Raw genomic sequence first — 26,375 nt, 5'->3', positions numbered from 1 at the left:
GGGCCCTGCTTTTGTTAAATTGAACATGATGTCAAATTAAAGCCATCACAGGGACAGTTGGAGTGAAGTACCCAGTTTAATGAGGCAGCCTTGAAAATCAATAACTTAATTGCAGACATTTGATGGACTTTTATCCAATTTATAGTCCTCCTGTCCTGCTACGTGTAGAGCATGAGGACCTGGTGCTATGTCTGGCTCTGGGCAAGTGAAAGCCTTTCCTCTCCTCAGGCTGTTGTCTCTGTGCAGGTCTGCCTGCTGCAGTGGTGCTGCAGTGTGGATCAGGCCCCAGCTGCATGGTCCCCCTGTGGTTTGGAGGTGACCATGTCACTCCTGCTGACAGGGAGGGCAGGTGTGAGTATGACATCCCCAGCTCCTTCCCAGATGGTCCAGGAGAAGGCTACTGGGAGGAAAACTCCCAGCTGTTCAGACCAGTGGTCTTCTGGAGAGTAGGTCTTGCCCCAGGATGGCCCAGGATCCTGCAGCACAGCAGAGGCATTTGCAGCAGTGTCTGCAGTCCTGGCATTCAGGGTTTGGTGAGGAGTTGATTCTGCCTTTGCACCCAGGTGGGTTTTTTTCCCCTCATCATTTGCAAGCAATCAATGTTGGGCCCTGCTCTGAGGTCTGTGTTGTTCTTCTAAACCCCTGCCTGACTTTGTTTTCCTCCTTGTCCCTGCTGCAGGCACCTCTGTGATGCAGGTGATGGCCTCTGATGCCGACGACCCCACCTATGGGAGCAGTGCCCGAGTAGTCTACAGTGTGCTGGAGGGGGAGCAGCACTTCACTGTGGACAGTAAAACAGGTGAGCAGGACACCTGACTGTGGCTGTGTGTCCTGGGCATGACTGTGAGCCAACAGATCTGTGCCTCCCTGCTGGCTACTGATGCTGCATGCTCCTGGCAGGGCTGGTGGAGAGGATGCTCAGCAGCCCTGCTCAGGCTGCTGCCCAGCTCCTTACCCTGCTTGGAGCGGGAAGGATCTGCAGCTGCCAGCCCAGAGTGCTTGGTCTGCACCTGCACTGTCCAGAGCTCCTCTCTGCCTGGAGCAGGAATGCCCCCACAGGCACATAAAACTTCAGTGTAGAAGGTTTAAATACTACCAAAGGGGCCTTACCAAAGGCTGCATCGTTATCACCAGGGCCTTGATTAAAGGTAACACTTTAAATTAAGGATAGGTTTATAAATGTTCTATTAATATTTAATGAAAGAACAGTAGAAGCTGCTCCATTCCTTAATAACTTATAATAGAGCCTGTTGTAAAATGCTTCTGTAATAAATCCCTGGCAGATGATGCTCTGACATACTGGTTAGAGTAGACCATAACCAGGAGATGTTGGGGTATATATTCTCCTTGCCTCCCAGGAGTTTGACTCTCATTACCCTTAATGGGAGCCTCACAAGCTTGCTAAGGAGGGAAGACACTCAAATGCTAATAAGGGATATTTAAGGCACAAAGCATGCAGTAAAGTGCCCATAGTTTAATGAAAATTTGTCAAAGGACAAGCAGGCTGAGGAGCTGCAGCTTGTGTTAGAAAACTGGACAGCAAAGTCCTCCCCACCATATTGCTGAACCACAGTGGGATGGATTGAGGTCAACCTCTGGGCTGAAGTACCAAGTCTCTGTCAGGCTGATCTGTGTCTGTGCTGATAGATATTTTCTAAGGCTGTTTTTGTGTCAGTCAGAATGAAATTTGTTTGGAGATGCTGGTGTAAGGAGACTGTAAAGAAGGTATGTGTGCCTGAGCCTCTGCATCTGCAAGAAACCCTGCACCTCCTGACAATGCTGTGGTGCACATAGAGGAGCTGGTCCCAGCCCTGGCTCTGCCACCAGCCTGGCTGCTGCTGGAGGAATGCTCAGATTTGGGAGTTTGGGAGCTCCTACACACACCTGACATCAGCACTGTGGCATGTGGTAGGAAATGCCTTTGTCTGGGCTGAGGCTGGTACACTGGGGAGAGAGCACAAGCAGCAGGTTGGGGCTGTACCCAGCCCTTGCTCAGGAGCTGTTGCACCTGGGCTCTCTTCTCTCCTAGATTTGCTTTGTTTTACATTGAGTGTGTAGGAACAATGGGCTAAACACTGAAAATTTAGGTGCACGTGAGCTCCTGTTAATCTGAGACAGCTTTGTGTGAGTGGAAGTGTGGCTGCTAGAATGGAGAGGGACCACTGGGAACAAACTGCACAAGCCAGGACGTGCAGAGGCTCAGCTTCCTGCCACATTAATGCTCTGTATTAAGGCATAAACTAAAATGTGTCCTGTGGGACTGTGGTGAGAATTAATGTCACTCTGGGAATCCAAGCTTCTTGATTCCTTGACTTTGTGTGTCTCAATTCTCAAGCTGGCTGTTTCATACACTGGGGGGTTGATTTACTGTTTTACTTGCTTGTGTTTTATAAAGGTAAAATTGCTGACAGTCTGCAGAAGACTCCAGCCCCTCTTGAGCACGTCTGTTTCCAGGGTATCTGGCTGCTAACACAGGTGTTGGGGCTGACTCTGGCAGTGTCTGAGCTGCAAATGGCCTGTGGCAGCTGCCTCACCAGCACTGCAGGAACTGCAAGGCTGCAGCTCTGCCCATCAGCCACTCAGGTTGTGGCTGCAGCCTGTCCTCTGCCCCTCTGTCAGCACTGGCCCATGTGGATGCAGAGTGCTGTGGGGGGCACATGGTGTCATCATATCCATCCAAGCACACCCCAACCTGCTCCCACTCTTTTTCTGTTAGAATAAGTTTTTATGCTGCACAGGGGAATCCAGGTCTGATTGCCCGGGGTGGCCCAGCTTCTGCCCTGAGCATAAGATTTAATTATCCATAGCAGCAGCGTAGCTCTCAGAGCCACCATTGTTATTAATGGCCATAAAAAGAACCATAAAAACCTGGCGTGTTACATTTCTTATAATATATGATAATGAAGAACAATTTGATTTCCCTTTTTGGTTTTGACCTCCTTCTCTGCTGTTTCTTGCAGGTCCATGCATGCATGTGCTGCCTTGCACACAATCTCAGCCCCTGACTCCTTCCAGCACAGGTTCTTTCTTCCCTGCTTGTCTTGTGCTCTTTTCACACCCTCCTTCATAGCACAGGTGTAGCACGTACAAAAGTGGTTTCCATGCTTCAGTACAGAACATGGACCACGTGATGTTGACTTTGTCTCCTGTTCTTGGATGTTACCAGCTGTAGTGTTCAGCTGGGATTTCGTATTCAATGGATCTTTCACAGGCAGACCCAAACAGTCTGGATGCTGTGCTGTGCCAAGTCCTGCCACTCTAGTGATCCCTCAATGCCTGTAGGGTCTGAGGTCTTTTTGGAGGGAGACAAGCATCTAAATGGCTCCAGTGGAATAGTAGGAGCAGCAGTGTGGCATTTATGCTGTAGGAAGATTCCAGAATTGAATGATGGTGAAGAGAAAGCACAGCTGAGGAACACGAGCTTTTCTTCTTTCATATACACCAGCCACTCTAATGCTTTGAGATTAGTTTCACAGACTGAAACTTGCGTTGTGTACCCCGAATCAGGCTCAAGACCTTCACCTGTATGTGCCGAAGGTCTAGGCTGGCTTATTTTCGTGTGAGTGGGAAGTTTTGTATGCATAAGCTTTTGAGGCAAGGTTTTCTTGCCAACTGTAAGAATATCCCTGTGGCTTGTTGCAAGAGCCTGCAGGCATTAAGCTTTGTAAGCTTTGTGCTGCCTTCCTCACTCAGACAGGGTGCAGCCAATCTTTGCTCCTTGCAGCACGTGAGCAGCAGTGCCCGTGCTGTGGCTGCCCTGATCTGCTGAGGAGGCTGTGCTCTCACAGCAACCAGCACACAGCTCTGCCCTGCTGTTTCCAGTGGCAAGCAGCTTTTCCTGCTGCTGTGGAGGGTGTTGGCTCTGGGTGAGAACACTAATCTGACAGCAGAGTCCCCCTCACTGGTGCTGGGCCGTGAGCCCAGCTCTGCCCGGAGTTACACAGGGTGGGAGGTTTAGTGGCACCTCCTGTTCCAGCTCCAGGAATCTCATCCTCACCAAGATCTTTCAAGCTTAAGCTTTTCCAATATAGAGATGTGCACCTGAGTGTGGGCACTCTCAGTGCATTTGCATGAGAGGATAAATCTGTGCATTTAAATCCACAGGCTGTGTTTTCATACTGCTTGGTATCACCCTGCATTCTCAGTACCACTGCAGATTATTCACCTGTACAGGGGCAAATCTCTCTTTTGGCAGGCAGCTGTGCCTGCCTGCTCGTGTCTGTTCCTGTGTCCTTTGCAGTGCCCTTTCTTATCCCTGGGCAGTGTGGCTGGAGGCTCTGCTGCCTGTGATCCCTTGCACACAGACTTCCTTGGGAGGGAGCCTGGAACTGCTCAACACCCCACAACCTGGTGCCCCTGTTTCCAGCAGTCTTGTTCATCCCTTTGAAGGGATATTGAGTGCTATAGAACAACCAGAGCGTGTAACGCCATAGATTTCATAATGTTTTGTGCTTTCCTTAAAAGCCAGCTTGTCAGTTTGGGGCTGTGCATGGGAACCTGGCTTTTACTGTAAGGAAGAGGTTATTCTTCAAATCTGTCACTCTGCTGAATGCAGGGAAAAGGCAGAAGAACTCAGAAGGTATTTGAAATGCAGTCTGGCATTTGTGATGACTTGAACCAGCTCCTGAGTTCTAGAGCCTGTGTCCTGATTTGAAGACTGAGCTGGTAAAGGCTTGGAGCTTTTTATGCCGGGAGGAATGGAGATACTGGCCTGCTGGGATGAAGCTGATGGTTATTTGTGTGCAGTCCTTAGTTGTTTCATCCCTACCTGGCAGCCTTGCTGTATTTGGAGACAGACCTGCCCTGGTCCTGGGGCAGTGGGGCTGGACTGGGAGAGGAGCTGTGCCTGGGAGCCTGCTGCACACTGAGCTGGGCTGATGAGCTGATGATCTGTGTGATGTGGTGGTGGGAGGCAGAACACGTTTCTCTGCTGCTCTTGCCAGTTTGTTAAAAATGCTCCTCGGTGCCTGGAAAGTGTATCAGTACCTGTGTGTTCTTATGTGCCCAGGGGGTTGTGCAGGTCTGTGCCCCATCCCTGTCCCTTATCCACCAGAGCTGTGTACAGGTGCAAAGGAGTCTGAGTCTAAGGCACAAGAGTCTGCAGAGAAGCTACATTCATTTAAGGGGATTCCTTTTGTTAGTGAGATTGAACATTAACAGCCCTTTTCTGAGGCTGGTGCAGGAACTTCAGCTGATTTGGGACCAAATTGTGTGTTTGGTCATCTTGAGGAAATTAGAGTGTATCCATTAATGTGCCAAGGGAATTAATGTTAAGTGATGAAGGACTTAGCTGCTAAAAGAAGGTACAAAGGAAGGGTGAGGGTGCTGTCTCTGCACTGGCATGGGCAAGGCTGATCGCAGCCTGGAGCAAGCCCTTGTTAGGTACTCCATGAACCTCCTGACCCTTTGTGCCTCTTACTTCACTAAGAGCACCTTTAGCTTCTGCTTCCCAAATTGTGCTGAGCTGAAGGACAGGATAGGGGTCTGGAGGGTGACTGAAGTGCTGATTCTTGGGGCCAGAACCTCTTCTGCAAGGGCTGACCTCCTCCAGTGTGTGTGCATCCAGCAGGACTCGTGTCTTGGCAGATATATTGGTATTTGGGTGTCCCTGCAGGCAGGTGAGGGCACAGGTGAGGAATCTGCAGTTCGTTTGGCAGCCTTGCCATTCTAGGCCTGAGGCAGAGATGGGTTTGATCTAACTGACCAGGCTGCTGGCAGAAATTAATCTGTTTTATCCAGCTAAATAGAAGGGGGGTAGAGGAGATAGACCCAGATTCTTCTCAGGCATGCACACTAAAAAGGCCCAAATAGCAGCAAGAAAAGGCTTGTCACCATCATGCTGGCACTTCCATCCCTGGAGATACTAAAAACTTGACTCTTTATGGCCCAGGGTAATCTCATCTGCCTGTGAAGACTGCCTGCTTTGAGCTGTAGGTGAATCAGGAACCTCCTTAGGATAGGTCCCTGTTTGCTGCTCCATGACTTTATGGCTTATTGCTCCTCCTGCCCTCAGCTGGAAGGTGCCTTGTCCAGTCAGTCTGAGGATGTGGACATCTGGCCTAGAAGTACCTGAGAGCAAAGCCCATAACGATGGGATTCCTGGAAGGCACTTACCTGCTGACTGCTTTGTCCTGCTTTGTTTTTATCACCCAATGAGAGTCTGCTGTTGGAGCAGATTCAGTGGTATTTATGTGATGCTCTAAGTGTCCTCTTGCCTGGTAATTATACTGATTAATCTGGATCATGCTGGAAAGCCACATGTGCCTTGTACCAGAGGGTATGCCACCATGTGTCCACATTATTCAGCTATAACACATACTGACAAGAGCAAGGGAGACAAGTCTGAGCTCGAGGTTGTTCTTGCTTTGTTAGCAGTGTCTGGGAAGACAAAGTTGGTCAGTTTTTCCAGCTGGAAAGAAGGTGAATCTTGGGAGATGATAGCAATGACTTCTCTGTGCTCTCTGTAGAGCTTGAGGAAGGTCTGTCTCCATCCCTTGCATCTTCTTTGCAGAGTCCTGCGGTTTTGGGAGCAGAGACTGTGTTGGCTCTGAAAGATGGGATCATGTGGGTTTGCTGCTGGTGGGTGTTTAATGCAGTGCCCTTAATGCCACATGGATGTGGAGCATGTGTGGAGACCCTGATTTGCCATGGCCATTAGCATGTGGTGCCTCAGCCTAGAAGACAAAACCAGCCTGACTCTTGGGCTGGTGGCCTGGTGTGGCCCGTGCAATTTGGGAATAGTGTCCCAATGACAATCCTAATGGGGCTCCTGGAGATCTGGCAGTTTGTCTGCAGCAGATCCCCACCTTTCCAGGATGGACTGGACACACAACACCATGAGAAGGAGTTTCTGATCAGTGTCCTCCCCTGCCACAGGCAGAGATTTTGTCTGCCTCGTGCTGCTGGAAGAACAGGAGCTGGCTGGGGGCATTTGCCCTACTCTGCATGTGCCAAACGGGCTGGACTTGCTCCCCGTTGGGACAAGTGACCTTGGAGGTTTTCTGGGAAGTGCCTGAGCACTTTCCTCCCATCCTGCATGGCGTATTATGAGCTATATCATTACGAGCAGCTCAGTTAAGTCATTACAGCCTTGGTGAATGCATGAGCTTTTTCCCTCTCATCCCAATTCATCACTATTGTGCTGACATGAATCATTTTCATTATAAAATGCTTCAGACCCCGTTAATTAACAGAATTGCTTAAATTTCAATGAGATAGTGCTTGCCCAGAAAAAACGGTTTTGTATTCACAGTGGAGTGGCAGGAGAGGCCTGTCAGCACGAGCAGCTGGGGCTGGTCCCTGAGCCCTGGGTGTGTGTGCAGGGCTGGCCCAGGTGGGAGGCTGCCATCCTTGCTGGGATGGGTGCCCACAGGCACGTTGCCTCCTTTTCCTGCGTCCCCTCTGCCTCTCTGTGTGAAGTGGAGTGGGACTCCTTGCCGAATAGCTTCCTCTGAGCAGAGCAGGATGAATGAGGGGGTCAGAGCAGACCCTGGGCCCCATCACAGGATACTCACCTGCTCCCTTTCCCATGGGGCTGAAGGCAGGAGAGTCCAGGTAATTACAGAACCTGAAGGACAAGGGAAGCTGGAGGATAATTGTGCCTATCCATGAGAGCTGGAGAATGGCAACGATCTGAAATGGTGGTTATGTCTTTATAATAAATCCTAACAATGCTAATCATTGGAATAATTGCTAGTTTCAGAAAGGAAGGAGTGATAAATTTCTCCTGAACAGTTTTGCCAGCTCCTGCTGCACCTGTAATGTCACGCAAATGGCAAGGGGGAGGAATTTCATCCTCCCAGCTCAGTGGCATTTCTGGCTGCCTTTGGGCCACAGCACCAGTGGCTCTGCGCTGTGAACCCTTGTCTGGAGGTGTACAAGGCCACAATGGACACATGAATGGAGAAAGTGGAAACCTGCTGGCTGTGAATTGCGGGTACCCGGTAGCACTGGGATCTATCCCAGTAGCCATATCTGGGCTCCTTGCAGCCTCTTGGAACTCAGCTCCCCTTCTGCTGTGCTCTTGGTGACTTGGAGCTTCAGTGCTTTACCACTTCTCAATGTGCTGCATGTCAGCAGATGGATTGCAAGGTGCTCAGACCACTGGATGATTCTGTACTGTTTGCTCAGCAAGAAAAGAGCTCCCTGTTCCCTTTGGGTCAGAGCCCTCACTGGAGACCCATTCCAGCAGCCTCCTCCAGTATTGTCCCTAGCACCAGGCAGGATTACTGGTGAAACAAAGCAGAGATGAATTTGCAGTTCACAGTAGGAGGAGGTAAAGCTGATAGTTAAACAGAAAACGCTGGAAGAGAGAGGATTTACAAAAACATAAACCAATGTCTAAATCTGTGGGAATGTTAAAAAATTGAGCTAGAGGGGATTTCATGCTGATTCCTGTCTGTTATGGGGTGCTGCTGGTACAGTGGGACTGGAATGTGGTGCTGATGACCTTGTATCCGTGTAGGCACTCCTTCCTGCCTGACCTTGGTGCCACCTCAGGGCAGAGTCCTTTCTTTCATCCTCAAAATTTTTCTTCCCTGCTTTATTTCCATTTAAATGAGACAGTCGTGGTTACTGGTAATTTCTGCCATTCACAGAGGTTTCAGGCTTTTACTGCTGTTTGTTTCTTGTTTTACATTCCTTTCTATTTTAGTCCTGGTCATTTCCCCAATCCCAGATGAATGCTGGAGACCTATAAACACTGCTTTTAAGAGACTTACTTTTGTAAGAAGTACTACCACACCATTCATTTTGTTAAGCTCCAGTGCATTCTCTGACACAGAGCATGTGTTTTGTCGTCTCTGGTCTCCTTAACTTAGAAGGACACTTGAAAATGAGGGATTTTGTGCAGACAGACTTTTAGAAATATGCTGCCCCCCTCCCCAGTTCTCCAAATCACACAAGTCTCTCCTAGGTGTGCCCAGGCCACGGCACCTGGTAGATGGAGCCTGGGCAGGGGCACCCCTGCTATGTAAGGGGTGCTACAGCAAGCCTGGCTCCTGCTCAGCAGATCAGGATAAGTGGGCTGTTGCAGATCTGTGCCAGAGGGGTTTTGTGACTCAGCCTGGGTTTTAACAGAGCAGACCTTGAGGCTGGCCCCAGCACAGCCCCCGCATTTGGATGGGGGTGAGGATGAGTCCTCTCTTCCTGTGACTCCTGCCCTCACCAATCCTCTGACCCTCACAGATCTTTCACCCACCTCTTGGTCACCCTGGAGAAAAGCACAAACCTCCTCTGTGCCAAGGTTTATCACAGTGGGAGCTGCAAGTAGCCCACAGGAAAAGCAGCAGTTGGGACTCCTTCATGCTTCATGAGGAGACTTGCTTGGGAGCAGGTTGAGCCTGTAGTCATCCCAGGGCTTCAGGGAGATTTTTGGGATGTTTCTGGCTGGCTGGCAACCCCTTGGGCTTGTTCTTCTCCCCAGTGCCCTTCTCTCCCCTTAGTTGGCTTTTGCTCACGTGTTCCCTTGCAAAGGAGTTCAGCAGATGCTGTCAGTGGCCAGCAGTGTGTTCCTGTAGCACAGGCAGCACCAGGGCTGTGGTTGGGGACAGTGTCCCCAGCAGTCAAGGGAGGTGACAGTCCCTTCTGCTGTGCGCTGGTGATATGCAAGTGCTGTATCTGACACCAGATGTGATTCTGTGGGCATACCACAGTGAGTCCAGGGAAGGGCCACGAAGGCTGGTGAAACACTGGAGCATCTGCCCTGTGTGAAGAGGGAGATCCAGCTGATCCTGTTTAGCTCTGGATCTTGTCCAAAGTAATCTCCAGTGACCCCTTGCAGCCTCAGCCTGTGTGTGGCTGTGTGACCTGTGTGTGGCTGTGTGTGGCTGTGTGACCTGCCTGTGCTCAGCTGTCCTGCTGGTTTGCAGGTGTGATCCGGACAGCCGTGGCAGACCTGGACCGCGAGACTCAGGACCGCTATGAGGTGGTGATCCGTGCCACGGACATGGCAGGACAGCTGGGTGGCCTGTCCGGGTCCACCACTGTCACCATCGTTGTCACTGATGTCAACGACAACCCGCCACGCTTCCCTCAGAGTAAGTGCTGCTGGTGATGGGCACTGAGCGTGTCCTGGTTCCCCGTGGGTGTGGGATGGAGCCTGCAGGCTGAGCCAGCCTGGCCACTGCAGCTGCTGCCAGGGTGACAATACCAAAGGACCGTGGCATGCACAGCTCCTGGCCTGGGGCTGGGTGTGTCCCTGCCTGGCAGCACAGTGGGTGCCAGATCCCTGCTCCAGTGCAGGCTCTGGAAGCAAGCATGGCTTGTGTGGTCGGAGAGCAGGGCCAGCCCTTTCCTGAGCCTTTCCACGCAGCTGGAAGGCAGCAAGGTCCACCATGCTGCTGTCCCCTGGGAGCTGGAGCTTGGCTGCTGGTCGGGCCCCTCCTGGCTGCTGTGTGAGAGCTTGTCACAGCCTTGCCCCAGTGCAAGGACAGTGACACTGCTCAGGGGCAGCAGCCTTGTCACAGCACAGTTCTGTTTTCCAACTTGCTGCTGGTGTCTGATCTGGGACCCTCCCCAGACAAGGTGCAAGCTGCTCCTGCTGCGAGGAGTGGGCTGTGAGGGCTCTGCAGTGCACTCCAAGTGTGTCCTGGCAGCTCCAGGCTGGCAGGACAGGGAAGGGGCTGCAGCCGGAGGAGGCTCAGCTCTTGGGCTGCATCTCCTAGAAATCAGAAATTGCGAAGGAATCTTTGTAAGGAATCAGAGAGCACTGATTGCAAGGCAGTGTCCATGCAGAGAAATCAGCCCTTACTTCACACAGCACTTGGAATGTCAGTGCTCCCCAATTATCTTCTCTCAGCCCTTGTTTTTGGCTGATGAATTTATTTCTCCTGTTGGGGCATTCTGGGCTGTAGGCACAGTGGGGTTTGAGCAACCCTCACAGCCCAAAGGTGCCCCAGGGAAGTTTGTGAAGGCTGGGGGAGGTTCAAAGGAAGGAGCAGTGACCCTGGTACTCATTTCTCCTCCAGAGATGTATCAGTTCAGCATTGTTGAAACGGCCCCCGTAGGCACTGCCATCGGGAGGGTGAAGGCAGAAGACTCTGACGTCGGGGAGAACACGGACATGACATATCAAGTGAAGGATGAGGAAGGGGTGGAGATGTTCAAAGTCACCACGGACAGCAATACCCAGGAGGCTGTCATCACCGTACAGAAGGTGAGAAGTGTTGACTGAGTAGGAAGGACACAGGTCCTTAGGATCACTCTTTCCTTTGGGAGCTGCTGCTGTTGAATCTGAGTTGAAGAAAATACTCTGAGTGCTGCTCTGGCAGTAGCAGTTGCATTTTTGTGGCTGCTGATGCAGGGAGAGACCTGTGTCTGCTCTGCCTGCATGGCAAAACACAGGGCTGTGTCTGGGAGGAAAGGCTAGCAAGGAGCAGCACAGAGTGCCTGCTGGTGTCCCCCAGGGTGGCTTAGGGGTGGTAGTGCAGCAGTGAGCTGTGCAGAGGAGACACCATGCATAGGACTACAGAGAGGAATGCTTAGAGCTGTTATTGATAGCACCTGTTAGAGGAGAAAAATGCCCACCCAATTCCTTTACCTGACCAGCAGCACTTTAACTGTATCTGCTTTTGGTGGCAAAAACAATCAAGCAAATACTTGGTGCAGGCAGGAAAGAATGATTGTTCTTCAAGGCCACTGTATGCAGCTTGCCTCCCCTGTAGAAATAAGAGCAGGGTGATGAATGATGAAAACTCGCTCATGTGCAGCACACACTGTGCTGTCTTCCCAGTGAATCGTGGCTGCTCACAGCTTGGGCATCCTGTTGGGGGCCCTGAGAGGAGTGGGCTGGAGGTTTCTGCTTCCTTCCTGCCCCCTTGGTGTGCTGCTGGCAGAAGGGCAAAGCAGAAGCTCCCAGGCTGCTACAAAGGCACTGCTTGGGAGCAAGTGGCTTTAGTGGCTCTCTAGTGCTGCCCAATGTCTCTGGTGAAGGAAGGGGCAGCAGAGGGGCTCCTTGGGCTGCCTATGACTTACCCTCTTCCCTTGTCTCAGCCTCTCGACTATGAGTCAAGAAAAGTGCACACAGTTGTGGTGGAGGCCCTCAACAAATTTGTGGACCCGCGGTTCGTGGACCTGGGCACCTTCCGGGACCAGACCATCGTGCGGGTCTCAGTGCTGGACGTCGATGAGCCCCCCGAGTTCCGGCCCCCCTCCAACCTGATGGAGGTCCAGGAGGATGCACATGTTGGATCTGTCGTGGGGGTGGTCACTGCCCTGGACCCGGACACAGCGAACCACCCTGTCCGGTAAAGCAGCCGCCCAAACCTCACCTCATCCCCCTTCCAGCAGTGGGGTCACCTGCAAGGGACACGTGGCCTGGGAGGGCTTGTGGCCATGGCTGGGACAGAGGAGGTGGGAGAGTGCAGGTAAAAGTGGCAAGTGGTGCATGTGTGGCCGAGTGAGTGTCTCGAGGGACAGGCAGCTGGCAGGTGAGTGGCAGCCTGTGCACAGGCAAGCGCTGCAGTCTCTCAGGCAGGGGATACATCACTGACAGGTGATGGCTTTGTGAGTGCAAGGGAGCGCCAGGGAAGGTGGCTGGGTGATGCTTGCGTGTCCTTGCTGCTGACAGCAAAGTATCTGCAGTGGTACCTGACACCAGGAGTGGCAGGAGGACAGTGGTGAAGGGTGATAAATGAGGTGAGGCTTGGGAGGTGCAGAGCCACAGCCCGGCTGTGTGTGCGTGCATGTGTGCATAGGATCAAAGATCAGAGGAGTTTATATTTGGGCAGGGGACATAATCCAGGCAGCAGCTTATCTGCACAGGACATTTCCCATTTCCATTTAATTTGTGGCTAAAGAGATTGTTACCTTGTTAAATTGTTATTACCTAAGGCACAAAGCAGCCTTCTGGCCCTGCCAACTGGCCTGAGTCACGAGCAGTTGGGTTGGAAATCTGGTGTTCAGAAAACATCCTCAACGTGTGGAAAATTTCCTTGAAATGTGTGTTCTGGTGCCAGGTGCCAGCGGGGCTGCAGGCGCCCGTGGAGCCACTCACTTCCAGGGAGGGAGCAGCTCTCTTTGAGAGCTCTGCAGGGAGTCAGCCCTGCAGCAACACACCAGAAAGGACAGGGATAGGGATGTGGGCTGGAGGGGGAACAGGCCAGAGGGGGCTCAGTTACAGCACTTGGTTGCATTCAGTGATGTCCCCCAGTGCCTTTTTGGGGCACTGAGCTCAGTGCTGTGCAGCCATGGGTTTCTGGTTCGTGGTGGGGTGAGGAGGATCTCCTGATCCTCATGGAAGCAAAGATTGTGATGGTTAGAAAGCTCAGAAATGCATTTACACATGGAAAGCTGCCATCTACAGATGCCTGGCAGTTAGCAGAGAGTACTGTGTCACAAAGCTGGATGCTCAAAGTTGACTTCGGGGGGGAATGTGAATAAAATCAACTTGGTGTACCGGGAGCTGTGTGTGTGAGTGCTGCACCACTTGCACTCGTAGGTGCTGACTGCTGAATGTGTTTTCAACATACCTCTGCTCACCTTGTCCTGTGACTCTCCAGTTAGGCTGTGTCTGATTTCTTTCCTTGTTGCCTCTGAGCACGTGTCTGTCAGCACAGTGGTGTGTCCACATACCTGTGTGTGTGCACATGTTGTATGAGCTTTTTCACTTGACTGTTTCTAGCAGTGCTGCAGAACATAGATTTTATTTTCTGATCTGTAATTGTAGAAAAGGGACCTTGGGGACAGAACTATTCTTATTCCTGTTTTTTCTTGTTCTTTGTGCTGCTTCCCTGTGGAGCTTGCTGCATTGTTTGCAGACACACCAAAAGAAAGCAGTGGAGGGAGGCTCTTAATGCTGTACAGAAGGCAGTGAAGAGTTGGACCAGAGAGGAACAGATTCAAGTACTGGGCAGGAACAAGATGTTGAGAGCCCAAACTTTGCTTTGTGAGTCTCTCCTAAGTGAGCTCAGTGCTGGCAAGGCAGTGCCTCGTGCTCAAACACAAGGACTCAGCCAAAAGGACTCCCAGGCATCTGCTGCAGCTTGGGAATTGCCATGTGTTTTCCCTTGTCAGGCTTGATGCATTCAAATACATGTCCTGCCTCTAGCTATCCCCAGGCAGGGAGTTCATCCTGTGTCCCCCATGCTGCCCTGTGGGACTTGGTCCATCCCTTTGCTCCCTCGGTGCTGGCAGTCCCTGCTGTCAGGAGCAGTGGCAGTGCAGCAGGGTGAGCCTTCACAGACATTTTAACATCACCAAGTGGAGCTGCAGGTTGATATTGGTGGTGCTGATGCAGCACCAATGCAAGAGGAAAGTACAGTTGGATCTCTGCTGCTTCCCTGTCCTCTGGCTAGCCAGGTAATTTAATAAAATACTCTGCTGCGTAGGCAGCTGTTAACAGCTTCAAAGCAGTGCACAGACATTAATGGCAGCACCCTGCAGCACCAGGATGTGACACTAACCCGTCAGTAGGAGACGGCAGTAAGTCACCTCTCGTTTCAAGTGTGCTGCTCAGAAGTACAGTCACAAGAAGCCAGCACTTGTACTTCACCTCTGATATATTAGAGAGCACCTGGTCCTGACAGCGTGACCAGCATTTGATCCTCGTCGCCTTGAAGTTGATGTGAACCCTTTGAAGTTGATGCAGTTCAGTGGATCCCTTTAACTTCCTGCTCCTCTTCTGCCAGAGGTGGGAGCAGAGGCAGAGCTGTGCTGCTGCAGGGGCTGCTCTCCTGGACTCGGGTCTGCGTGTTGGCTCTGCCTGTGGATAGGGGAGTGCCACCACTTCTGTCATGTCGAGATGCACTCTCCCCTAGAGGCAGGAAAGAACAAGGATTGCCAGAGACAGCAGAGCAGAAATCAGCTCTGTCAGGGTTTCCAGGTCCTGCTGACAACAGGCTGCCAGTAACGAGGTTGGGGAGGTATTTTTAGCCAAATGGGAAGGGAGGTGCCCTTGGCTTTTTGTTTTCAGCCCCAGGCCAGCACGAACAAGGCTGTTCGACTCCTGCTGCACTGCCCAAAGCAACTGCTGGAGGCACATTCCTGATATTCCCCTGCCCTCCTGGTGATCCACGTGTCCCACAGGATGCAGTGACTTGGATTGAGAGCAAATCCCTTCCCACAAGCTGGACTGGGTCACAGTAACCTGTTACAAAGAGGTGAGGATTGAAGGGGTGTCCCTGAGGCAGCTCCTCACTTCCTCACTCCAGCTGCACTTTGCCTGCAGAGCCCCTGGCAGCTGCCTGCCTTGGCTCTGAGGAGGCACCTGGAGATCACCTCTCTCATCTCTCAGACCAGGACAGCCTCCCAGTGACACCAGTGCATGAGCAGGGAGCTGTGCTGAGCTCAGCATGGCCAAGCTGCTGTATGAACCCTCTGTGGGGCACAGAACCTTCTGTGGTACCAGTGTGGGAAATGCCCTCCTAAAGGTCCGGTTCTTTTTATTTTGTTCCATCCTTGGTTTTTTTGCCTATCAAAGGCTGGAATTGTTCCTTTTCAGAAAAAAAAATTAGTTTCCAGTTGGCTTTTTGGCTTTAGCTGTGTGTTTTCTGGGTGTAGTGCAGTTTTTCTCAGCTGAGCCATTGTATGAAGTAATACAGTGATAGACTGTCTGTGTGTGTGAGGCTGTTTGTATGGGAGCCTTTTGTTTCTCTCTCTGCAGTGGGAGCCTGTGCTCTGATTGTGTGCATTCCAGGCTTTATCAGCACTGGGAAGATGTTGCTTGGGATTTAAGGTTCTCAGAGATATTCTTGTTTGGCATTCACAAAATCTGGAGACACGTGTTGGACATGGGCATTTTATAGACTCCAACAGCACAGCAAGAACTACAACCTGCTTCAATACAAAAGGGAGAGGAGGAAAAAACAAACAACAAAAAGCTTTTCATACAGTGTTTGAAAAGCTCCCTATTAACAAAACACATGGCATAAAATGTGCTTCTTGTTGTGTTCAGGGGAAAAGTGAAACAAACTGCTTGAGAAATGCATTCATGAGAAAGATGAGCACCGAGAAAGCTGTTGAAATTAAACAGTCACTTGTAACATCCAAACCAACAGGCAGTGCCAGCAGAAAGAGAGGGAAGTGGAGTACAAGGTCCGCATCCCAATCAGAGCTGGGCACTGCAGTTCCAGATACAGAGCACCAGCCAGCAGGAGAGATGAGCATAGGTCCTGTCTCTGAGTACCTGGAGGACGAGGGTCCTGTTTGACTTCAGTGGGATGGGTGAATATGAAGGTGCAGAGGTGGAGAGGCTGGTGGTGAAGGTTGTGAAGTGAGCACAGCAAAGCGCTGCTCGCTCCAGCATGGGATGAGATGGAGGCTGTTGGAAGGTGAGGTCTGTTGTGGGATCTGCAGCTCTTAGCAGGTAATGGCTGTGGCTTTAGGAGGTGGATAGACATCTCTGTGCCACCCTCCCAGTCCCCAGCTCCCACAACAGCCGAGTGCTCCAGAGCATCTGTGGCCTTTGGCGCCTGCAGAAAGCTGCAGACCCACCTGGACTGGCCACCTCCACAGTTACAGTGAGTGGCAGCAGGGTCAGCCCTGCCAAGGCAGTGTGCTGAGCTCTGTCTCCGTCCCTGGGGCAGTACTGAGAGGGTGACACTTCTCTGTGGCAGTGGTGACAAAGGGGTCAGAGTTGTGTTTTGGTTTGTGTCTGGCCATGGGGTACAGGCAGCATGTCCTTAACAGACTGTTCAGAAGGGACAGAAGACAAACTCAGCAGCAAAGCAATGAGAAGCATAAGAACAGGTTCCCAGTGGCATTACACTGAACACTCCCTGCCATCCTCCTGCCCTCTGGCCGGGCAGGCAGCCCTGTCAGATGTGTCCAGGCTTGGGGGTGTCTCCCATCTCTAACTGGGCTTTTCTTTGTGGATTTTTTTTGCAAATATCTCTGTTTATGCAGCAATGACAGAAGTGTGATCAAAACAGGGCATGTGCTTATCTGAGAGGCAGGGAAGCTGTGGGGAGGGTGAAATACTATCTTGAACTTAACAGTATGAAAAAGTGGAGTGGAAGGCAGGACATGTTCGAGGTCAGGTGGTGTGGGAGAACAATGGAAGCAGTAAGATAGAATTAGTTATGCTATTGGAAAGGTATTAGGTGGTGTCATCCTAGTTTCTGTTCCTCTTTCCAGCAGAACTTCTGACTGATTTTTACAATTCAGAGTGGCCATACGTCTCCTTTTCCTTTGCAGTGAGTGAACAGAGAGCGGATGAGAGGCTGCAGTACATGCCAAGACAGTGTCACTGTCCCTTTTGGAGTTGGCTGTGTGCCTGTAAAAGCTCTTCTGCCAGCTGGGAGTTGGGGCAGAAAATGCAGGCAGTCCCTAGTAGCTGGTTTTGAGATATGTAAGCTTGTATCTGGCTTTGTGTGAGAGATGTCCATCACCTCTAGATGCAAGGGAGGAGAAAGAATTCAGCTGCATAAGTAGTGGATGGTGGCTGGGTGCAAGTGAATTTAGATAGTGACTTTTGAATGTTTTTGTTTGGCTACAAGCAAGTGCTGTTGTATTTACTCTCTCATCTCCCCATCTGTCTGAAGGGGAGAGAGCTAGTGAATCTAATCTGGTACTGTATAACATGTTAACCAGTATAGGAATGCCTTTTTGTGTGCCTCCATCAGAGATGGAGCTGTGTGGATGGACAGGGGCTCTGCCAGAGGCACTCCCATCTGCAGCTGGTCCCATCCCAGAGCATGGGGCAGAACAGCACAGAGTCATCTATGGCCATCTATGGTGCATGAAGAAGGTGAGCTGATGTTCCTTGGCTGTGAGCCATGTGGATGATGGACCCACAGCTGGAGAACTGCTCTGCAGCACGTGGAGCACTTCCCCTGTGCTGAACCTGCTGCTAGCCTGGAGCCTGTCCTGCTCTGCCCCTGTCCAATGTGGCCTCTCAGTCCTACCTCACCAGCTTTCCAGTTTGCTTTGTCCCTGCATTTATCTTCCTTCTGTGGTTGGACATGTGACTGAAGGCTTTAATTTATTCACAGTCCTCCTTTTGGTAATTTATCCTTTGTACTCTTTGCTGTCTTGTATTATTTAATTCTGTGAAGCACTCTGGGATTCAGTGTGTGTGAAAGATGCTGTACACAATAACATTATGCTGTATTGTTTGTGATTTGCAGGCCTTCTGGATTTCTAATTCTGATTGCAGTGGTGGTTTGTGTTATTTGTGCTATGGCTATGCTCGAGGGCCTCAGCTGGATCAGACTTCCCTTCCAGCCCTTTCCTTCAGGAGCTCACATCTCATTGTGCCCTGATTTAATGTTGGCTTGCTCCATTCCACGTGTAATGCTTGGAAATGCAGGACATGTCCCTGGACCGTGCACGGATTTTTGGTGTCCTGGTGAAGGCTCAGGGCTAAACCTTGTGTCTGACTCCTTGTGAGCTGTGGGGTTGCCCTTGGGAAGAAGTGGGAATCGTGCTGTCTGGAGGTGGCCCAGGGAGTACTGGGTTGCACCCTCAGCAGGGGCTGTTTGGGGCAGCACTGGAGCAGTGGAATGAGCAGAGTGAGAGCAGCCTGTGATGGGTCTCTGCTGAGCAGCTGGACACAGTTGGAGCTGGAGGAGCTCATCAGCCTGTTCCTTATGGGACTGAGAAGCTCAAAACAGGGCAAATCTTGGGGCTTCTGGCATGATGTGCTGTGTTGATGGGGGGATGGTGGCTGCTGCCCACTGCTCTGCTGCCGGGATTGCTGCACCAGTTGCACACGTTCAGTCCAGACCCTGTGCTTTGTGCCAGCTGTAGCTGCAGTTGAGGTGTCTGCAGACCTGGCTTACAGCTTACTGTGTGCTGCCCTCTGGGTGTCTCCCTTGGGTGGGTGCAGTGGCAGGAGAAGGAGAGAGGGTGGTAGGTGAGATGGGCTCCTCGAGCAGGGGTGGACCAGACCTTCAGTTTGGTTCATGCTTTTCCTGAACCTACAGCGCTGAAGCTTCCCAGAGTCACGAGTGAAGTTACAGCCCACGATTTCTGTATTGCTCTGTCTGTTCAGAGCATAAGGTTCCCATCAGAGCAGGTTTTTCCCCTTGTTCAGAATCTGTGCACAGTTCCACTTTATGCACTAAAAGCCACACTTCAATTTTAGTTGAAGGCTCTGGGCTTGCAGCCTGATAGAAATGTGGCCTTCCTGTACCATGTTACAGCACAGGACAAGGAGAGCAGTGATAGAGGGGCTGTGGTGTTAGATTCCAGTACTCCTGGGGCTGGTGGTAAGGGTGGGCTGGGCACATCCAGCTGTTCATGGTTTCCCCTTTGGTCACAGGTACGCCATCGACCGCAGCACAGATGCCGAGAGGATCTTTGACATCGATGCCAAAACAGGAGCTATTGTGACAGGAAAGGTCCTGGACAGGGAGACAGCAGGGTGGCACAACATCACTGTCCTGGCCATGGAAGCAGGTGAGATGGAGGAATGCTGTGTGGAGCAGAGTCTGTGCAGAACTGGAGCGGAGCAGGAGGAGGAATATGGGTGCTGTCATTGCAGGGGTGGCCAAAACATGAATGTTAATCAACACTGAAGTAAAAAAGAAAAATAAATGCAGGAGCACTGAGCCTGACATCTCCCTAGACAACCTAAAAATACTCTTCCTGAGTCGAGCATTAATAAGGGAGCATGGTCGAATAGTATATTTGATGAACACTAATCAAATTTGTGTTATCTCTGCGCCATCTCTGCCAGTCATCCCTGCACAGCTTGCTGCCTGCACTCACACCTGCTGAGCAGCTCCCGGGGCTCCCAGGGGGCTGTGCTCACATCACCTGCCCCTCCTGGATCAGTCATGTGCCCTGTGTGGGTGTCCTGTCAGCTGCAGCCTGTGCCACTGCAGGACTGTCAGCACTTGCTTCTGCCAGAGCTCTCAGTGTTTGGGATTCACAGACTGTACCTGCACCTGGGTTTGTGGCTCTGGATGCCTCCTGTGTGCTTGGGGTGGTGCTGGCTTGGCACAGAAGGAATGGATGGGAGGTCCTGGGGCTGTAGCAGTGGGAAGGGACTGTGGAAGCGGAATGTACCAGGCACCATGCTGGGAAACACGCATTGCCACATTCTTCCGAGTTTCCCATATTTTGGATGTGCAAGTCAGCAGGGTAGCCTGGGCCCCGCTGTGCTCTGCCTCTGCCCTGCAGTGGGTACCAGGGAGGTGCTGTGGCTGCAGAGCACCTCCTTATCCCTGCTGACTTGTGCCAAGGGTTGTCCATCCAAGGGCAGGAGCCTTCCCCAGGCTTCGCTCTGAATGTTTCTTTGCTCATTTTTGAGTGTTGAAGCTGCTGTTCATCTTCAAGAAGTCAGGTCAAGGTCCAAGAGGTCCAAGAGATCCTGCCACCCACTCTGGCCAGGTGGCCACCTGGCCCTGGTAGAGGAGGGTCAGTGGTCCTGGCCAGATCCCCACTGCCCTGAGGAGATATCTGTCTCCATGGTGCATCCCAGTCTCTCTCTGTGCCAATGCTCTGTGCTGGATGACAGGAGTGACCCCTGCACTCTCTGGCTGTGGCACTGTTGTGAGCCCTGCCTGATCACATCCCAGGGAGGGCAGTCCAGTGCCAAGCTGTGCCTGTACCAGGGGCTCCATGGAGGAGGGGGGATGGCAGTATTGCAGCACAGCTCAGCATCCAGAGGAAACATGAGGTGACAAGAATCAGAAGGACAGTATTTACACGCTGTGGCTAGGATTTCAGAACAAGTCAGTAAATGCTGCAGCTCCCCCCTGGCAGGGAAGCCTGTCAAGCTGGATTGCTTCAAAAGCCAGGGAGACTCTTCAGTGCTCTGACTTCTCCCATGGTGAGCTCTGACTCATCCGTTTTAGCTGCCCAGACATTCTTCCCAGTGACATTATCCTTAACGTTTTGTAATCATGAAATATTAATGACTGATATTGAATTTAAAGTACAATTTATGTCTGAATCCTCTGGCGGAAAGGGCAGTTGTAAAGGTACAGCCTTCTGAATGATGGAGGGCTTTCAGAGCGGGGCTGTGCAGCAGCTGTCAGGATGTGCCTGGCACAGTGGGATCAGCCATGGCAGTGGGAATGCAGGGCACTGGGAGCCTCCATGTGTGGCAGCACATCCAGCAGTGCAGTTCCAGGTGTCTGTGGCCAGGGGTGCTGGCAGGGCTCTGTGCTGCTCACCATGGGTATGTGGGGTGCAGCTGGATGCCACAGGGCTGGACGTCACCAACTCCATCAGAGGCAAGTGGTCATATATTCTCCTTCCTCAGTGGGATGTAAACTTGGCAGGAGGAACGGAACAAACCCAGTGAGAGTCCTGCTGCCCAGGATTGTGCCTGGTGCCTCAGCTCGGTGTGGCTGGTGGGAAGCTGTACCCACTCTACTCCTATGGCACCAGTCGCATGGCCTGGAGTGTGTTGCAACGAGATGTTGCATCCCTGGTCTGCTGCCAGGGCTATCCTGGGCTGGGTTTGACTGCTGCAGGCTGAAGGACAGCCAGCCCCACTGGCAGCACTTGTTCCCACAGGCAGCCTCCAAGCAGGAGCTGTGCCCCCACCCTGGAGAGCCCTGTCTGGTGCCCACTGCTGCTGCAGCAGAGACCGTGTCCAGGTTATTTCCCACCTGTGGATATCAGGTGGGGTATTTGCCCCTGAAAGCAGTAAGAAAAGCTGCAGGAGGTGCCTAGCTGTGCCCGTGATCTGTCTGGGCTGCCCACTGCTGGCATGAGGAGCAAGGGCAGCTCTGTCCCCCCAGCCAGGCACCCCCAGCAGGAGCTGCCTGGGCCAGCCAGGGACCAGCAGAGTGTTTGGCCTCACAGCATGGCAGCCAGCAGGAAGCATGGGGGCTGTTCAGCTAATCTGGCCTGGGACCAGGCCAAGCGTTTCCACAGATAAATCTTCATCTCCCTCGCAAGCTGTTTACCTTCCTTGGGCTAATATTAGTGATTCTCTTCCTGTTTTCCTCTTTGCTCATGTAAAATGATGAGGCCTTGACTGCTGTGTCCACTGCTGGTAATTGAGATGATAAATCTTCCTGCTGGAGACTGGCTTTAATCAGAGCATTGTGTTTGGATGCAATTTAATGACTCTCATGCTGCTGAGTTTGGGCAGGACTCAGGAGAGGTGAGAGCCATTTATATGTTACTTGGCTTAACTGCTGCTTCCACTTTGCTTCCCCTCAGCTGGGAGCCACGTTTTCAGCTCCAGCCTCTGATGTAGCCACCTGTCAGACGAGTCATAGCCCTGCCATGCCCCTGCTCTGTCCTTGGCATCAGCACTCTGGTTTGCAGGCAGGAGCTGCACCAGCAGCTACAAACCCACCCTGTGCCCCAGAGCCGTGGCATCAGGGCTGGAGAGCAGAGTGGCACATCCCAGTCTTGTGTTCTGCATTTTGTTCTCCCAATTTGCTGAGATAGGGAGGAATAAAATCCACTCCCGCCTCTTCTGACTTCCTTACTAATGTAAAAATTTTGAATTCGGTATTGTATCAATTTGGTCTTGACACAGAAGAACAGGTTGGATGCTGCGCCCAGCAGTGTCCCTGAGCTGGTCTGCTCCAGGTGCTGCAGCTGCACGTGGCAGCCCACGGTCCCCTGGGCTCTCCTCAGACCCAGAGAAGCTGCTGAGCACTTTTGGGTGTGTGTGGAGAGGAGGCCAAATGGCATTTGCTGGATTTGGACCTCCACAGGAAAGGTTTGGGTGTAAAAATGCAAAGTGCTTTATTGTGAGATTGTGTGAGGGTCTGGAGGAGTAAGGGCTGGATCCTGGCACAGCAGAAACCACAAGTCACCTCCTTTCCTGCCACAGCAGGGGTGACCAAGCACTGTCAGTCCCTTGCCATCCCTGGGAGCTGTTGCAGAGCTCCAGCATTGCTGAGCAGTTGCCCAGAGCTGCCTGGTGTCAGTCCTGTGAGCACTCAGCTGTCTGCAGCTCAGGGAGAGGGCAACTTGGTGCTTTGCTTCTGAATATTTAAGAGGAGAATACTGTCCTGTTCAGATCACTTACTTACATGATTAATTAAGGAAATACTCTGGGATGTGGATGAAGATTTTTCTGAAGCATTTGACTCTTGGCCTGAGGGTTGCTGTGCAGCAGGACTGTGACCATCTCATGCTCCAGAATCCTGGCACTGCCTGTCCCATCCCTGCCAGTCCTGTCCCAGTGCTGCCTGTTCTGCTCCATGGCACCTGGGCAGGGGTGTCTGGCTGGCACACCCTGAGCCACACTGGTGGCTGTGTTGAGGCAGGCACAGATGCAGCAGCGTGGAAGCACTGGGCAGAGCTCTGTCCCCCACACACAGCAGCTCCAGTGGCTCTGAAATAATTCCTCCCATGTTGGCAAAGGCAGCTGCCAGTCACCAGCCTGGAGCTCCCATGCTGCACGGCTGTGCTTCCAGCATCTCCCTCTTGTTCTGTGTATTTTCCATGTCTCTTTCCTCAGTCTTTTCAGATTAATAGCATTCCAACTCCTGAAGGAAATGCAGAAAAACGGCATGTTTAATTTTAATTTAGGAAAGCGTTTAGGTAGCAGCCTAGTTTTCTCGCTGCTGTCAATCAGGTTTTCTCAAGGCTGACATCAATTAGTTTAAAAATATTGAATGTAATTTTGCCTGACACAACATATTGCAGCCACTGCAAAATATAATTTATTTTAGAAGAAGAAATAATTAAACTAATTTGCATGTCAGTCAGCTGAGCTGGAATACCGAGGAGAGACGCTATGATGGAAGATGGCTTTTTTCCCTTCCAGTTGCCCTCAGCCAGCACGTGCTGCCCTTGCCTCAATCACGGGCCAGGTGCTGCTCACAGAGCCCTGCGAGGGCAGGTGCTTGCAGTACCCATGCCACAGCCTCAGCCACCCTCTCTGCTTCTCTTTCTGGCACTGGGACCTGCCTGCTGAGCTTTTGCTCCTGTGCTGGGGCGTTTTGGGTGCGTGCACTCAGGTAGAGAAAGCACCGGGCAGAGTTTCTCACCTCGCAGATGTGAATCCTGTGTTAGTTGAGTGCTTCGTGCCTTTCATCACAGATGTGCTCCAACAATCTTAATCACACTTCTGACCATCATAATATCAGTTTATGCCGCTGTTACAAAAAACATATTTCAGATGTTTTGAAGATAACTTTTTTGTAATACGTCCAACCATTTTTCTTTTTTTCCGCCTGTAAAGCCAGGTACTGGCTCAAAGGAAGAGGGAAGTTGATAAATCATTGAGAAACCTTCAAATATACATTGTATAGCCAAAATAAAAAGAAGCTTATGTGTGTCTCACTGGAAAGGTAGACAAGAGTGCAGCAGTTGCCTTTCTAACCTTGATGTTCCTGGACACGTCAAATTTTGACCCCGTCACTGAGCCAAGAGTGAGCGTGAGCCTCAGGCTTCAGCAGTTTTGGAAGGGCAGAAGGGGAGCTTTTGTATGACAGGGTGCGTTTAGAAAGGTCACTGTCTCAGAGCTGTGCCCAGGGATGCAGGACGTGAGCCCTGTCTCGGGAGGGGTCGGGCAGGTCCCCAGCTCTGTGCTGTGACCCCGCTCCCGTGTGCAGCTGGAGCTGGGCTTGAGCACAGCCCTGTGCTCCTGCCTGGCTCTGAACACACTGAGCACATCCTCCTCGGGGGCTGGAGGAGGCCATCTCAAAGAGAGTCCGCTTTGCTCAGGATCACCTGCGTGTCCAGACCTGGCACGCACGATCCCAGCAGGTCCTGGGGAGGGTTTGGCAGCGCTGGTGTTGGTTCCTGCTCACAGCTGGCTGCCACACCGTGCGGCACTGAGGAGTTCCTGCTCTGGGTCACAGTTAAGAAGGGGAAGAGCTGAGGTCCTGAATTCTTCTTCCTTGCAGGCTCTACTTCCTCTCTTCTTTCTGCCGTTCCTCAGCAATCCCAGCCTGTTCCAGAGCTGAGCAGCGGGGATGGTTATCCATTTCGCTGTGGGTTGAGGAGGGGGTGATGAAATGCTGTCATCCTCCTTCTTGCAGGAACTGAACCCTTTTTCTTCCTGCTCATTTGTGGGCATCAAGCGCACACCCCGCCGCCTCCCCGGGCTCCCTTTTCACCCCTCTGCCTCCCCCTTTCTTTCTTCCTGCAAGCAATTGCAGTTTATTTCACTGCACCAATATGCCTTTTAAAATAACACATAGTTCTAGGCTTTTAGTCACGACTTCAGCCTCCCTCCCCCAAAAACAACTATCTAATCACCAGAGCAGCTGGTCTGGGTGAGAGGGAGTGATAACGTGAGAACCCGGTGAAAGCAGCTCTGGGGAGGGGGCTTAGATTCCTGGCTAATTATGGAGCAGCGCTAAATCTCCTCTCCCCTGGGTCCTCCCCCACCTGATCTGTTTGGGCCGGTATTAATGTTATAGACAAACAGGCAGCAGAACTCCTGCCTGAGCGTGGAGAAAAGCATTAGTTCTGTCACAGGTGCAGCCTCTGGGTAAAACAAAGGAGATGGAGTAAGAGGGAGTTCTCATTTCTGGAGATATATGAGGTGCTTCAGCAAACATCAGGCCCTCCAGAGTGATTTATAATCCTGTGGCACGGGCTCAGTGTCCCTCGGCAGTGTGTGTGCAGCTCAGTGATGCTGTAGTGAGTGGAGGTGTAAATGCTGCCCCATCCCATGTGCAGAGTGAACCCCAAGGGAGGGCGGTCCCCAGGACCACTGCCTGTGTGAGGCTGGGCTGGCGAGTGCCAGGGTGAGAGGGCTGCCCTCAGTGTCACTGCATGACCCCCTCTGGTGAATGGTGCTGTGTTTAAGTTTAAGCTGCACTGTCAACAAAAACCCAGCATAAGGGGCCCAAGTCCCTGGGCAACAGCCTCATGCCTCAGTGGGCCACATTTGACTCTGGGTCACCTGAGCACAGCAGAGGTGGAGGGACAGATCTCACTGCCAACCTGTGCCTTTAGTTGATCACAGCTATTTCAGATCCCAGTTGCATTTGCTCAGCCGTCCCATGTTGCTGCCAGTCTCATGATCCTCTCTGGATCAGGATCTAGGTCAAGGAGTGATCTCACATCCAAGTTTTCTGTCCCATCTTGGTGCTGTTTTTTCTGCAGCACAGATCCACACCAGTGGGTGGCTGACCCTTATGGCTGAGACTAGCTTTGGGCCGCTCCAGTTTTCCAGGGGTAGGTCAGGTGGTGTTTTGGGAGTCCTTGGCACACAGCCCAGTGGTCTGGCTTCTTTTGCAGGGTGCAGTGAGGCTCAATGTGCTGTACAGGTGCTGCTGTCCTGTAGGCAGTCTGTGCCACAGGCAGGCAGAGTTGCAGTGCTGGCAGGAGCCACGATGGCCTCTGGACAGGTGGGGATGAGGGGGGTTGCTCCCTGAGAGCAGCAGTTGGCCCTTTGTCCTGAAGCTCTGCTTCTCTTTCTGTTTCAGATAATCACTCCCAGGTGTCGAGGGCCTCTCTCCGTATCCGAATCCTGGACGTCAATGACAATCCACCTGAGCTTGCCACCCCCTACGAAGCCGCTGTGTGTGAGGATGCCAAGCCAGGCCAGGTAGCGA

At 51.9% G+C, this 26,375-nt stretch overlaps 1 protein-coding gene across 2 annotated transcripts in view; it reads left to right on the top strand.

The window, feature by feature from the left end:
• CDH22 (cadherin 22) overlaps positions 1 to 26,375 on the top strand; it is a 52,369-nt gene that overhangs the window by 13,998 nt on the left and 11,996 nt on the right. For both annotated transcript variants that reach the window (XM_014888933.2, XM_088174929.1), the window contains 6 exons: positions 680 to 799; positions 9,870 to 10,037; positions 10,968 to 11,155; positions 11,992 to 12,245; positions 19,202 to 19,338; positions 26,247 to 26,368. In XM_014888933.2, coding sequence (XP_014744419.2) covers positions 680 to 799; positions 9,870 to 10,037; positions 10,968 to 11,155; positions 11,992 to 12,245; positions 19,202 to 19,338; positions 26,247 to 26,368 — 989 coding nt within the window. The remainder of the gene's footprint in view (positions 1 to 679; positions 800 to 9,869; positions 10,038 to 10,967; positions 11,156 to 11,991; positions 12,246 to 19,201; positions 19,339 to 26,246; positions 26,369 to 26,375) is intronic.

Source organism: Sturnus vulgaris, chromosome 17 (genome assembly GCF_052056855.1).
Source record: "Sturnus vulgaris isolate bStuVul1 chromosome 17, bStuVul1.hap1, whole genome shotgun sequence".
NCBI lineage: Eukaryota > Metazoa > Chordata > Aves > Passeriformes > Sturnidae > Sturnus > Sturnus vulgaris.
Note: the sequence above shows the minus strand (reverse complement) of the source record. Positions and strands in the feature narration are given on the sequence as shown.